This window comes from Gouania willdenowi, chromosome 15 (genome assembly GCF_900634775.1).
Source record: "Gouania willdenowi chromosome 15, fGouWil2.1, whole genome shotgun sequence".
NCBI lineage: Eukaryota > Metazoa > Chordata > Actinopteri > Blenniiformes > Gobiesocidae > Gouania > Gouania willdenowi.
In genome coordinates this window covers 27,431,773-27,447,224 of record NC_041058.1, presented here as the reverse complement: position 1 = coordinate 27,447,224, position 15,452 = coordinate 27,431,773, and the positions used below count along the sequence as shown (strand labels likewise).

At 39.1% G+C, this 15,452-nt stretch overlaps 1 protein-coding gene and 1 pseudogene across 2 annotated transcripts in view; both read left to right on the top strand.

Annotated features, from left to right (window-relative positions):
• Window positions 1-15,452, top strand: part of inpp5a (inositol polyphosphate-5-phosphatase A) — a 243,586-nt gene that overhangs the window by 33,864 nt on the left and 194,270 nt on the right. For both annotated transcript variants that reach the window (XM_028467693.1, XM_028467694.1), the window contains exon 2: window positions 13,638-13,679. In XM_028467693.1, the coding sequence (XP_028323494.1) occupies window positions 13,638-13,679 (42 nt within the window). The remainder of the gene's footprint in view (window positions 1-13,637; window positions 13,680-15,452) is intronic.
• Window positions 4,847-4,964, top strand: LOC114477350 (uncharacterized; annotated as a pseudogene).

Genomic DNA, 15,452 nt, shown 5'->3' with positions numbered 1-15,452 from the left:
TTGTGCATGTCATATTATTTTGGCAGTATTATAATGGAATTAGGGGCCTCTCTGGATACCTCTCAATCATGGATCCCTAGAATTCTTCATCTTTTTCTTCCCTTTTCGGCGCCCCTGGGTGCAAGTCAGGGACACAGAGAGGGGTGAAAGAAATGACAGCGGATGCATTGTGTATTTTGTAACATTGTTTTGGATACATTTTCTCTCCTCTTTTCTTCAAAAGCAGGGCACAGAGCAGCGGTGCCACCATTATAACCATGTGTTAGTTATTTATTTTTCCAATTCCAATAGCCTACAGTACCTATAAGTTTGAAAGTGTCTGCATTTTGTGCGTTTCATAGCCCATATTACTAAACAGCGCTTTGTCCTGGAACGACTGCTGTCTCAATCTGCTGTAAGGCTGGAGGAGGCCACACCCCCTCCCCAAACCACACGGCTGCTCTGCCTCTGTTCCCATAGCGTGTTTCTATGTGTTTGCGCATGTGCAGTCAGTTCCCCAAGATGACAACCATTTACGTACAAAGGCAGCTCTCTAAGCTGCCTTTGGACGTAACCGCGCTATGCTAAATGCTATAGCTAAGTTCACAGTGTATTAGTGAATTGATCCCATGTGACCGCTGCTGCTCTCTCGCTCTAGCTAGTGGGCAGGATAACACTACAGGCAGGATGACAGTGCTAGAGACGATAGAGAAACTTTTTTTTGAGGAAAAACGAGACCAACACCTGAGCTACCAGAGCTTCAGCAAAGGTAGGGTCAGAAAATGTTTTATACCTTTCGCAGTGAATGGTACAAAAGGAAGGATTGGCTTTGTGGATGTGCCTCACTGAAGTTGTTCTGAGTTGTTGTTGTCATTTTCTTTGTGTCTCTGTGTTTCCAACACAAACAACGGATGCACTGCCGTGTCATGAGATATATCTTGTTGGGAGAGTATGGAGGCTAGAAATAAATAATTGTTTATGTTTCTTTAATGGTGTTTTACGGTACTGATTTTGTTAGATGGCTAAATGCTTGTTCATGTGGATCTTGTTGGGTTTTTTTCTTTCTTATTATGAATTTTATATTTTGATAAGCGCATTGAGATTACTTTGTTGTAAATTGCTTTATACAAATAAAGTTGTCACTGCCAGTAGCTCATCTTCAAGTGCTGCAGACTAATTTATCTGTTGTTGCAGTAACTCGGATCAATGTTATCCAGGGTTCTCACCAGGAATTTTTCACAGCTTAAGGGGCGTGATGTGCGAGTGAGCCCTGGTGGCGTGGAAAATTTAGAACTTTGTAAATCTTGCAGGGCCAAAATCAGTGAAGTAAAGCTAAAGTAGTTTTTTTAGTCTTTGTTACTGCCTTACTTTTAGGAGTGCGCCCTCTAAGGGACCTGGCTATTTGATTCGATTTCGATTCAAGGTGCTATGATTCCATTAATCAATGATTATTACAATATTAATGATTATCACAATTTTTTATGCATCCTTTTTCTTTTCCTCACTTTGTGGCTTTTTCATACTTTTAAACAAGGTATATGTGTCGGTTTCCATTCATTAAAGTAACCAAACAATTGTATCACTATTATCTTTATTTATATCAAATCCAACAGTAATCATCAATTCAATCTGATCTAACACAAGAGCTTATTCCGTAAAAATAAAGACTTCCAAACAAAGCTTAAATGACCAGCATAAATCCAACAAGACACTAAACATTTTGCTGTGCACAATCAAAGCAGCTTTAAAAACATATAAAGCCTACAGTCCGCTGTCCGCACTCATCGTAGCTTAAATACATGGACGGTGATTACAGTTACGTAAGCAAATAATGCACACAGGCAGCATTGGGGGAAGCTAAAGGGCTGCAGGGGTCCTCAGGTAAAGATGGGAGCATCCAAGCCAATTGCCTGTATTAAATATATGGTGCAGCTGATTTATGCGTTTCTTGGTTATTCAGATTTAAAAGAGAGTTAAAACAACCCGTGCACACCTGGGAGTCCCTTTCGTGTCTAAGTGTGCAACAATTATTACGACGGTACCGATTAAAAAAGGAAAAAAAACAACAACAAATCCCCCTGCATTGCTGAAAACTGAACGTAGGGGCCACCATTTCTCGGTAGGAGAGCAAAATTACAACTTCTACACTCAACAGCAGTGGCGAGAACCCTGTTATCAATAGGACGACTTCCTTTCCCAAGTTGCCTGTTTTCAATGGGCAGTAATGAGTAATGTGATGGGGACTGACGGAGTGGCCACATTAATAAAAAATAACATTACCTTTTTAAGTCCTTTTATTTAGACATTCATGTTTGTACATGACTACTTTACCTAGAGTGAAAACTTGGAAGGCAGGCTATATTAATATACATATGTATATCTCTGGGTCACAGAGTTCCACTAATAAAGTGTGGTTTACCCTTCCCTAGGGAGAGATGGTGATGGTCACAATATGGCAAAAATAATAAACAGCAGAGGCACTGATTATAATTATTTCTAATTTTTGATCTTGTAGTCAGATGGATCCCCTGTTTAGGTGCTTAATTTTTATGAAATTGAAAACCACATCACCTATTCTTTTGACAAGCCACAAATGAAATGAGAAATCTTTATAATTGGCCCATCAGGTCACTCACTATCTGAAGGATGCTCTTGAACACAAGGCTGCAGCCTGTCAGCAACTACAGACTTCTCCGACAACGGGCGTCTCATTACTGGGTCCCTGCGGAACAGGCCGGCAACTAGATGCCAGCCCACAAACCAGCTAAACAGATGGCACTCTCTCTACCTTCCCTGCATGATTGTTTTTTTATTACCCAATTTGGGCAACAGAAAGGAAGAACCAATGATCAGCTGAGAAAGGAGTCCATCTATCCACCTGCTAATGCTCCCATTTCACTTTTATAGGTATTTGCATTGTCTGACCAACAGATAGAAGCCTCATATATTGTTATAGTTAAACTTTTAAAGTTTTAATCCTCCTGATGCCTCTGTTAATTTTCTCCTTTGTTTCTAAACTATACCCTGGGTGATAAAGGTTTATAAATACGTCCACAACGGACATGACGGAATTGATAGGTTTATAAGGGTTTGCATCTGTTGGTAGGTTGTTAGTTTGTAAAGTGAAATGTTCAGAATCTTCTCCTGTAAAGCTGTCCCAAATGATTGTTTTGAGAGGGGGTTTGGCTGGTGACGAAGCAACAGACAGCGGCTGTGCTAAAAGCGAACAGCGAAACGTGCAAATTTCTCAGCGAACACAGCATTATAAATGTGTTTATAACTAATACGCACCTTACGTAATTAAGGAAAAGCAAAACAAAAGCACGTGGGGAAGCGCGTGAGTCTGTTACATTGCGGGCTCCATTGGCGCCACAAGCAGATTATGCTGCTCCTTACAATCAGGTGGCGATGCCGATCCTAGCTCGGACATTAGGGCCCTGGAAGGATAACCTCCGGGTCAGAAAAGAGGCTGTGACTGTGTACAAACAGCCGGGGCTCCGGAGTTTAACCGTGTTTGTAAAGGGATTACATATATGATGCTCCGGGACATTTATGATCCACTTTTGCTTAAGTCCAGCAAACACTGGTGCAAACTTCATTAATCAGAATCAGAAGAGCTTTTTTGGCCAGGTACAGTTTAGAACAATACGAAAAAGGGATCAACAACAGGAGGAGAGGAGGGGTGAGAGGAAAAAAACTGCCAGTTTGAAACTGATTTTCCTAACAGAGAAAGCAGTGTGAAACCAGGAAAAAACATGAATGAAAGCATGACACAGTCAAACAACTTGAGACAAGGCACGTGGGAAGGGTTGGGCGGGAGGTTGGCTGTGGGAGGGGGTTGGGTGGGAAGAACAACAGCATTCCAGCTGTTTGGGGACATGGGCGCTGCTACCACGCCTCCATGCAGCTGCGGAAGGGAGAGGGGGGAAGATGGCCGACAAAGGCATTTGAAGTTGAAGACCTGTAGCTGCACTACTGACAACAGCCAGATGACGTGTGGCAAAGTTCAGCATCAACAGTTTCAGGTGGGAATGGGGAGAGGGAGTCAAGAGCCGCCGTTTGCAGAAACTTCCTGGTGATAAGAGATGAGACAACCTTGGCTTTGGCCTTGGCTGGCTGGGGAGCCGAAAGGGAGATAGCCTGTATCAAGTCACATTGCTTATGTCAATTTCCAATAGCCTTCTGTCCTGGGTCTCTCTGCTGTAATCCAATGAGTGGCCTAGTTTCCACTTCCAAGCCAAGTCTCCAACTTCTCCCAATTGTTATCCATAACGCGTAGATGATCCAAAAGCAGCTCTTGCTTGCTTTTGATATCGATCAACACATGAGTGTTCAGAGTCCTGCTACATCCTTCAGAAATCACTGGCAGCTTTTCCAAAACAGTCGCCAGCGTAGTACGGACTTTTCGATAGATAAGGAAACCACCAGCTCCGATCAGCAGCATGCCTACTATCATTATTCCAATCATGTAGATGTCCCCCACATGTTACACGGAAAGGATGGACAGACACACAACTCGCCACTTGTTCCAAGGGTCAAGTGACGTCCCGCTTGGACATGCGGGTTCACCACCCCCGGTTCTTTTCGTCAAAAAAATCTGATTGATAGCACTGAGAGACCAACTGATTAATTCCATTATTCTGGATTTGGATGAGTTGCTGAGAGAGGCTCTTTTAGGCTCACAGGACCAGACAAACCAGCAGCAGGGAGAGAGATAAGAATGGAGGGGAGGGAGAAACAGAGAGTGCGACTGTGCTCGTCGAGAAAAGCAAGAAAAAAAAAAAAAAAATTCATCATGCGGATGTCCCATAGAATTAAACCACATACAAACACATACTCACAGCCTGTCATTAATCTCATTATGTGGCCATGTGGCCATACCAGCCTGTTATTGCCCGATCGCGTTAGATCTCGGAAGCTAAGCTGGTCTGGGCCTGGTTAGTAGTTGGATGAGAGAACACTGAGAATTCCAGGTGCCACGGTGGGGGACAGTCGCTCCAGTGGTAGCGCACTGTAGCTGTTCCCACTCAACATTCTTGAAGCCAAAATACAGCGCTTAAAGGCGCTGCCATCGTGCAAATTTCACGTCATTTGGAGCCAGAGTCTGCGAAGTAGGTTCCAGTGGGAAGAGCCCTGGCAACACGCCCCCGCCCATTTAGCGTACTGCCCTGATGAGTTATGCAGCCCAGCTACGCCACGAACTTATGTTTCTTTCCCAGTGGAAATTCTACCAAGGTCTTGTTCAGATGATCAGATCATAGGGGTTAGTACTAGTAGCTCTAAAAAGACGAAAAAACTGAATGGAAAAGTTTAATGGCATCTCGGCTTTCCTTCATGACTTAACTGCTTATGCTTTTCACAAAGAGAGCTACGCAAGATCCAAGGCTGTCAAACATTGTCACATATGACGTCAAATCCCGTTTTTCAACCTCAATTAACTTTTTAAAACAAACCTCACAGAAAAATTAGCACTTTAACACAATGTAGGGTGATAATAACTAGGGGTGCCCCCATCCGATATTGATATCGGATATCGGTCCGATATCAGCCAGAAAACGAATATTGGATTTTATTGGACTGCATCTAAAATCTCCGATATATATTATATTATATTTATTCAATAATAGAATACTGTAGATATTATGTTGAAGGTTAAAATGTATGTAACCAATTGGTTAATAATAAATGGGTCAGTTTTTGTCATACCTACAGTTGCTGACTATTGTTCTCTGATTGATCAAGCCTTTTCTAACATTCCACACTACAAAATAAGTCATAAAAGTATGTATGATTCTTGCTGATATCGTATCGGATCAATAGCGGTATCGGCCAATACTCAAGGCTGCAATATTGGTATCGTATCAGAAGTGAGAAAGGGTGATAATAACTAAAGATCACAGCAGAATTTAGGTTTGAAAAAAATTACCAGATGAGTATTTTAACTTTACAATTTGATCAACATCCTATCCGTTATCATTGAGTAGGCGGGGTTTATGACCTATACTGCAGCCAGTCAGCAGGGGGAGCGCTAAAAAAAAAGCTTCACTTCCCTGTGAGCGTGCGTCGTCCATTCTTTTTACAGTCTATGCACTTCACCCACATAGCCTAGTATGACTGTATGTGAGTGAGGGAGTGGTCGGAGGGGCCGATGGCAGCCTTGCTTCTGTCAGTCTGCCCCAAGTCAGCTGTGGCTACAATAGTAGCTTACCACCATTAAGTGTGGAGTGAAAAAACAATGCCTTAATTCTGTAAATGATAAAGTGTCTATGATAAAGCACTATATAAAATCCAATGCATTTCCCATATTCTCAAATCCAAAACTGGTATACCTCCCAGCCCTAATTGTGCCTAAAGTTGCGATGGGGACCTTTCTTGCCGAAATACCCGCTGTTGTACTTTCACTCCCGATAGTAGTGAACGTGTATCAACTTTTGTTGAACAGCCAATAGTAATGCACAAAACTGCTCATGAAGCACTTGATTTGCAAACAGATCTCTGATTGGCTGTAAAAGAGCATCACACTCATTGCATTCTAAAGCTTGACTACAGAGCCAAGAGAAAGAGCAGAGGTCCACTGTTCTCTCAAAACAATTTCAATTACAATATGCTTAATGGGTATTTGGGATATTAGATAATTTTGACCAAATGATGCCTAAGAAAACTTGCATACTGCAGCTTTAAACGGAGTCTGAAAGTCACAGATTGTTAGCCACAATCGTTTAGTACTGAAATACACACTGTGGTCTAGCAACACACAAGTGTGTAAGTTGTTTGTTTGAACTTTGCCTCCTGGACAGAGAGATTACATATTGTTTCTCGGTTCCTGTTTACACATCTTTTGTGTTGGCAAGTCCTTATCTGGTATTTTTATGTGACCCCATGCATTTTTTCACATGTGTTCTGTTCATCTTTATCTGCCTGGAGTGTCAAAGGTGAGTAACAAGGCTGACTGCGGTGCATGATTTGATTTACATCCATTCATGTCAACCAGTGCCTTTCCTTTTTTGGGTCAGAAACAGTCAGATTAAATAAGGCATGGTTTCAATTTATGGAGCTGGGCTGTCGTGTCATCAAGAAGTTACATCAGATCTTTCAAATTTAGGAAATTGTGTGTTAATGGAAGACCCATGACCAAAATGCTTACATTCAACACAAATGGAAAAAGAAGACAATCGTCATACATACTAAAACTTTGTGTGTTCTTTGTAATTGTAAATACTATAAAAACATAATTAGAGCACTAGTCTTGAGATTAAAAATGGCTTATTAGATGTCAAAGATTAAACAACCAAAAGCACACTTAATTTAATGGCATCCTGCCATTCTGCGGGTCTATTATGCATGACGCAGTGGTGGGATTTTCAGTACTGTGTTGTAGAAACCCAGCACCCACTCTTGCTGTTTAATTTGGAAGACTGGTTTTCTGTCTCTCTCCAGAGGTCAGTGCTTAAGGCAAGCTTTTCAAAGAAAAGGACTACTTGGGAAGGAGATTTATTCTTGATATGGACATACTTCGGATATAGTTTCTGCCACGAGAGCAGGAGGAGAGTTAGGTTTTTCCCATTATGGACTTGGTCAAGATGGACCATCATGAATTTGACCTATTTTTTGTGATGCGCAACATGGTGTTCATCGTTCTGTATTACTCAGTGACAGAAAGAATTGTTGCATCTCTCCTGAGAGACATTTTAATAAGTTCCTGGTGGAAAAATAAACCTTCCCCTCAGTCTTCTGCCATTCTTCACCATGTCTTTTTTTAATCCCCCAGCAGGAAGAACCCACTTAGTCAATATCAGGTCAGCGTAGAAAAAGTCATAGCCTGTAAAATATCTTTGGCGTTGCACACTGGTTGTTTGTCCTGCCCCAGTGCAAACAGGATGCCCTGTGCAGGAGAAGTATACATGATAAGAACATACAGCAGCAAACAAAGAAGACCTAAACAAATGTAGCCAAGGATATAGCCATGACAGAGAAAGGAAAAAACAGTGAAGACTAATGATGCTAAAATGGTCTGATGACCCCAGGACAATTAATGTGATTGTTCCATAAGAAAATGTTTATGTACTTCCAAGTGGCAAAAACCCTTAAAATATTTTTTCCCCTTTCCTTTCTTCTTTGTTATTTGATCAAGCTGCACTGCTTCAACTAAATATGTGACCCTGGTTTTTCTACAGCTGTTTATTTGTAAAGTTAAGTTAATTGTAAAGTGTTTAATATCTAGTCGTGATCAACAAACATTGATACATTTGTGGAGACCAAGCAAGTTGTATGTCCTTCAGCCTGAGATATAGTACCAAAAAAGACAAACATCAGCGTCCACAGTGCACTGTACTCAACATTAGGTTGTCTCATTGTTTTGCTAGATAATACAATTGCATTCACAGTGTAAACAAAGATCAACGCTCACTTTCAAGATAACTGAGACCCAAGTTGATCCAATTTGAAACGTAAGCCTTTAACAATGAAATGAAAACATTTATGTACTCCAGTCACTTCATAATTACCTCAGCCAAGGAGATATTTTTCATGTTTAATCATCCTTATAATTAAGCTTTTACCTCTTGCATTGTGGTATTTCTTTAGCACCTTATAATTCGCAGAAAAGTGGTATGCAAGTTTACTGTTATCGGAGAAGGACTTTATTTTGCTTAGTCTCCTTGTCTGATTTTATTACAACATAATTTTGCGGACCGATGATATATTTCTTTCCTGAAATCCAATGTTTTTCAGAAGGGCATGTTTGGTAAAAAATAAAGTAGAAGTAAGACAAGATACCTAAATACTGTTCTCTCATTATTGTATAATGAGCTCTTTTAATATAGAATTATAGAAAAAAAAAACAGTGAGAGACTTGTAAGTATAAGTGAGAGCAGAGCTCACCTCTGGATAAAAACAGGGCCAGCCAATCAGGTGATTTCCCAGCTGGATTCCCTGCTGCACTGCTTCCTGCATCCATTCAAAGAGGGATATTTTTAGACTGCTGTGTGGTCCCCTGAAAGCCAATAACCTCGTTTCATTCAGTTTGTCACATTTACACTGCAGCTGTGTAACAGAGGTTGACCTGAAACATTTCAGATGAAAGGCATATTCTATTCCTTAAGGTCTACTAATTTTTTTTTTTTTAAATAACCTTTTAAGCAATCCATTATTAAGTAATTTTTACTAAAAATATTAGAGCCTTCCATTCATTTTGGAGTGAGGCCAGAATGAGAAGTGTATTTTTTTTTAATGTTTCATGTATTTTAACTTGTACTTTTCAACCTCAAGTGTATCTTTATTTTTGTGGCAGATTCTTCTTGTCTGGTATTAGTGCAAGGTGTAACCAAGCAACTGCTGCTTTTTTTTTTTTTTTTTTTTTTAAGGTCTCTTTGTTTTCATACTTTTTTTACTTGACAGTTTTCAATGTGGTTTCAAGGCTTTGACTCTATATCAGTCAGAGAAGGACAATTCACACATATTTGTGTTCAGATGGAACTTACTTAATACCACTGCAGGCCTAAAAAGCCTATAGATGGAGCAGTTAATGTGGCATGAGGGAGACAGACCCATGTGTCAGCCATGTGTTCACAGTAAATGCACAGAGGTCGGACATATTGGTCATGATGTAGCCATGCCCCCTATTTCAAACAGCCTGTTTTAGTTCTGATCTGGGTTGGGGGAAGGCTGCCTCCCTCTACTCTTCCTGAATGGTGTGCCAAAGGAGCCACATTTTAAAGTGCTGAGGGCATGACCTCAAAGGAACACTGTAGGGCTTTGACCTCTACTCTGTCAGTAGGGCTTAACAACATTGTTTTTATTAGCGATGGAATATATTGCAATGAATGGGTGAAGCTCTATGGATCCCCTTATACAAAAGTTAGCTTTGTTTTTCTGACTACCGGTAACTGAAAGGAAAGCGTGTGGACCATTATAAAACGTAATAAATGCTTTACAGAGTTTTAGAGAGATTGATTTTACTAACCCAGGCACTGTTTTTGCTCATTTTAGAAGATTTTAGATTTAACACTTATAATGGTTGGAAAGTCAAAAAGTGTACTCATTCTAGTCTAAGTCTCATTGCTCTCCACACTCTCTGAAAAGTAGGTCAACCATTATAATAGCCACAAAATGTGGAGGTGGAGAGAAGTAGGTAAGCAAAGGTATTCACTAAGGAAGTAAGGCATGGGAGGTTTATGGTTTTATTTTAACCTATGCTGCCTGTCTAGCCCTACTTTTTTTATGAGCTGCAAATTAATTTCTGATGAACTGAGAGTAAGCGTTAAAGCTAGCACGGATATAGCCTTGTCCTCTCTCAATTTGCTATCAGCACACTTTTCTCCAGGGCTCAGGCCTATTAGGGCCACTATGTTCAAATTTAAACCACCTCAACAAGGTCAACATCTGCTTCTCCTAAATATGTTCATATCTTTATTGCATTCCAAAGCCTAAAGTTTAAACCAAACATGAGTACTCCAGGAATATTTCACACAACCAAGCAACACAAGGCACTAGTTTTGCCTATTAAGTTGATCTATGACACACATCCTCTGAAGGTGGAACATTGTTTATAAAACTAGTCTCTGTAAGTTTTATTGCCTTATTATATTGGTTTTCCAAAGACATTTATGTGAAATTAAATCCAGCACTCTTTCACTATCTGGGCTGCTGAGTGTCTATGTGATACCGATGTGAGAAACCTTGGAAATTGCAAAAACAAAGTTTAATGATTGTACTTATATAAACAAAGCATGCAAAAAGAGTAAACGACAACAACTTAATAATTGTTCAAGGCCTGACTTGTTATCGGATGGGGTGATATTGAGTTCCCACAATTTAGAGCTGACATAAAGTATTGATAATTTTTAGATGTTTCCAACGTTTTCATCAGAATTGTAAGGTGGCATCCCTTTAAGCTTTCTGTTCCTCACTGTGCCTAACTCTGTCTCATTGGCATTTTTCTTCTCTTCCTCCTTCCATGTGACTGATGACAAGGTTCACTGCTTATGTCCTTTTATAGACCTATGTGCTGTCTGGCTGGACGATGCTGCACGTGCACATTCACACTTGCTTGCTAAGCCCTGAGACATTTACAGTAGGTGGCCTTAGAATTGTCAGCACATATCAAGAATGGGTACTCGACCCATTTATTTTTCTAATTCATTTAACTTTGATATTGTGGGGGTGATACGGTTTGGGCTTTTGTGTTTTTGAAAGGTTCAGATTTTGATTGCTGCATTTATAATCTCCACTTTTCTGCAGGAGTTTATCCAATCTCTCAGTTTTCATGGCCAACTCCTGACGTGGTATCGAGTTATCTCACTATATTAGCCAAGTAACTGACAAGTCTTTGGCTTTCTCCACCTTGAGATACAGGAGATACAGTTGATTGGGATGGGATCAGTCAATGAGTAGATCTTGCGTCCCTCAGTGGATTTCCTCTGGTACTCCGATTTCCTCCCATAATCCAAAATATGTATGTCATGTCAATTACATTTGCTGATTGCTCATAGTAATGCAAGTGAATGGGCAGGTGAAGATGATTTTCTCTAAGAAGTATTGCTCAAAAGATTTCCAAAAACATGACTGCAAGGTTGATTGGAGTCTCTAAATTGCCCATAGGAGTGAATGTGAGTGTGAGTGGTTGTCTGTGTATGTGTTGCCCCGCGATGGATTGGCGCCCTGTTCAGGGTGTACCCCCGCCTAGCGCCAAGTGTGAGCCGGAGATAGGCACTGGCAGACCCCCGTGACCCTAAAAACAGGAACAAGCAGGTCTGAAAATGGATGGATGTTTTCTTCCTGTCAGAAAGGGGTGTAACCCATCTCATCACCTTGTCCTTTAGCACAGGCATCCATTGGCTTTTGCACAGTGATGCCTATTTAAATGATTCAAATTGTTGTAGAAAGGAAGCTATCACAAGTAGGTAAATGTTTTCCATTCACGTAACTCTCGTGATAATTAAGCATTTGGTTTGTTTCATGGTCTAACATTTTCTATGGACATACAATGTTATTTTCTAATAAACAGATTTGGAGAACCTACAGATCCCTTGTGTATTCCTATTATAGACCAGGCTTGTCAGGACAAACAGTAGAAGCAAGCACATTTAAGATTCCTTAAATGGTAGACAGCCTGCAGCTCTGTCTGTTTTTCCACTACACAGCATATTGCAGTCCACATCAGGGAATATATTTCTAAAGCAGGAGACAAACGGGAACAGAATGTGGGATACAGAAACTGAATAAAAGTAACAAAAAGAGGATGGGGTGAAATTTGGATCCAATGATTCATAAACACTGTGATTGGATATGTGTCACAATGTGTAATCTCAGTAAATCAGCCACAACAGGTGAACATCTAGTGCTTGCAAAGTATTTAAGTAATTTAGTAATTTAAGGAATTTCCCCCTGGGAATAATAAAGGAATTCTGATTCTGATTAAGCATGCAAGGAATTTTACACTTTTTATGTGAGATGTTAGTAAATCAGGCCTTAAGGGTATAACAGTACACATATTCATACTGACGTGTTTTGGTACGGTACATTCGGTTGGGTACAAGTGCGTAGCCAATGTGTGTGTTTGTATCAAACAGATGTTTCTTATTTTGAATAATTTTTGTTTTGATTCTGTCTTTACATGTTGATCATTGTATATATTTTGTCTCGTGCTTCTGATTTCTCCTGGATATAATTATTTCCTTGCTATAATTTATTTTCACTGGGGAACTACTGTAATAAAAGTGATTTCCCCTTTTGATTATTAAAGTATTTGTGATTCTGAAGCTAGCCTGTACTAATCGAGACTCATAATTTGGGTAAATCAAAAGCCAAAGCTAGCAGAAGTGGACTTATAATACTGGTCTATGTTAGGGACACTGTGGCTTCCTGGTGAAGTCTGACAATGCACAATATTGCATAGATCAGATGATGGTAGTGTGCCGACGTTGTACCACTGTGTTTGAGTCTGTTGCTATGGCAATACATTGACTTTGTGTTTGCCGGCAGATCTGCCTGTAGGAAATGTGCTCAGATGGTAGATTTTCTGACAAAATATAATAAAGTTAAATAAAACTTCCTAAGCCCTGTTGTAAGTGTTTTATGTTCTAAAAAAAGAAAATCTGATTATTTCTGATACGTTTGTTTGTTTTATTGTTAAACTTTATTACATTTGGAAACGTTTTTTTTTTGTAAGAAAAAAGTAGAAAACTGATATGAAAAGACACCAGCTGCAATTGGTTTTGCTGTAGGCTACTATAATTTACAGGTATTTATTACATGCCTGTTTTTTTTTTTTTAATATGTTGTTTTTTATATTGTTAAGTTAAAGAATTCTTGATCCACTGGCCTAAGATTATTAAGGGTTAAGCTAATGAAACTGTAATTTGTCACTTAAACAATGAAATGGGAGTAAAAGTTAACTATAATTTGACCAAAAAAAACAAATATGGTACTTTTTCTGGACTAAACTATTGAGGGTAAATATGATTAAATGGGACAAAACTATTATACAATTCTGTCTTAAGAATAAAACTGTCTAAATATTAAATGGATGCTAAAAAAATACCACTGAGTAGGATCCAGATCTGAGCTCTACAGATGTTGTCTGAGCAAATAGGATGATACAAATTTCATTCCATTGTCTGGAATATGTCACTAACAGAGTCTTTCTTTTTCCATTTTAGCCTGAACATCTACAGAAAACGTGGCTGAGTGAGTTTTACCAGGTATGTGTTACTCCTCCACTCTCTGTTATTCTTCAGCTTTTTATGATCACTTATTGTACATACATTTGCACAGCAGTGAACTACAAATAGTGGCCCATTAGATTTTAGTGTAGTTTTAGTTTTGAATTTGCGTAATAAAAACGTGTATGTGTTGATCAGTGGTGTAAATAGATTATTGCTGAATACTGGGACAATGTAGGGATTTTTTTTTAGAGTCCAATCGTTGATCCTGATCCATTGACGATATGAAAGGCGTCAAGGTGAAAGTTGAATTTCGTAGTAATGGTCGTGTAAACTTTAAAAAGTAGCTAACTCAAAGTTTGAAAATAATTCATGGAAGAATATTTAAAAATTCATATTATTCCTGTGCTATTTTGTATTTTATTTTATTTTATTATATTTGAAGACTCGTTTAGCTTATTGAAGATGTCAATGTCGACTATTGCAATTATTTAGAAATTGCAAATGTCTGAGGTTGCTTAGGAGGATGAATAACATTTTTTAAAGAATAGAAATATATGTGACACACCATTAGAAAACCAGGAACAAGTTGGTCAGGGTGGGGCATTTTGAATTGAAGACATTAGGGTTAACTGTTCCATTAGCTTAAAGTTTTCATTCCCAACATAAAACTGCTACATTAACTTATTGATAGGATAGCTGATACCTGATCAGAACGTGTACACATTTGCTTTTGTGGCTGTTTCCCATCATGGGATGACAGATACGCACCATGTGACTCTGTGGATGACCCATGTGACCGAACTCAACTATCAAACACATTTTGTGTAAAGACATGGGATTCCTAAAGCTACACTGAGCCTCGTGATTCCACAGCCTGATTTCCACACTAATTGTACTGTGTTTTCAAAGTCAAAAGTCTTGCAAACATATTTTCCATCTCAGTTTCTCATCTACATCTAATAACCACAACTCCTTCCACTGGGTTACGAGAAATGTGGCAGTGTCAGCCTTTTTAATGAAGTCTGAAAGTGCTGATACAATTCGTGCACAGTGAACCTCACTAGTAAAAAATATTAAGAAACAAATACATCTAAACATTGCTTTATAGATTGTTTAATTTTAGCTGATTACTGGCAAGAAATGTACATGAATCATTTGTTTACAAAATTGGTTTAGCAGCTACTGGACCCCCAAAAAAGAAAAAAATGTTGGTCATAATGAAAAATGTTTTCAAAGTTTTTATTTTTTTAAGTTACTAGTGACAAACTAACAAACAATAAATGATTATAAGACAGAGGCAAGCTAAAATGGCCTCATGTGAAGGATTTTCAATATTCGCGAGTGGAGAAATAGCCCCAATATTGGGGTTCAAAATAAAAATGAAGAAGTTGCATGAAGAACAATTGTTTTATATCCCAAGAAAGAGTAATCTTTATACTGTAAATTAAAACAGAGATCAGATTTCTTCTTACATTCTCACATGCAGTTATGGGCCAATGAAAATCTGTCACACAAGTATTTTTTCGGATTCCAAGAGACTGTCACCCAAGAACCAATGCATATATGTGACTAATCATTAGTGATGTGAACAGTCTATGTACAGTACATAGCTCAAAGCTGATCAAATTTCAGGGAGCTGAGACATATGCTAATGTGTTTACTGAAGGCCTATGTTTGAGCCTGAAACCCCAATAAACTTTTTTTTATTCAATGTTCACCAGATAGAATGTATAGCACATCTTTTTGTATATTCTGAGAAAGTAGGTGGTAGTTGTATTATTATACCACATTTCAGTTTCCTATGTGGAA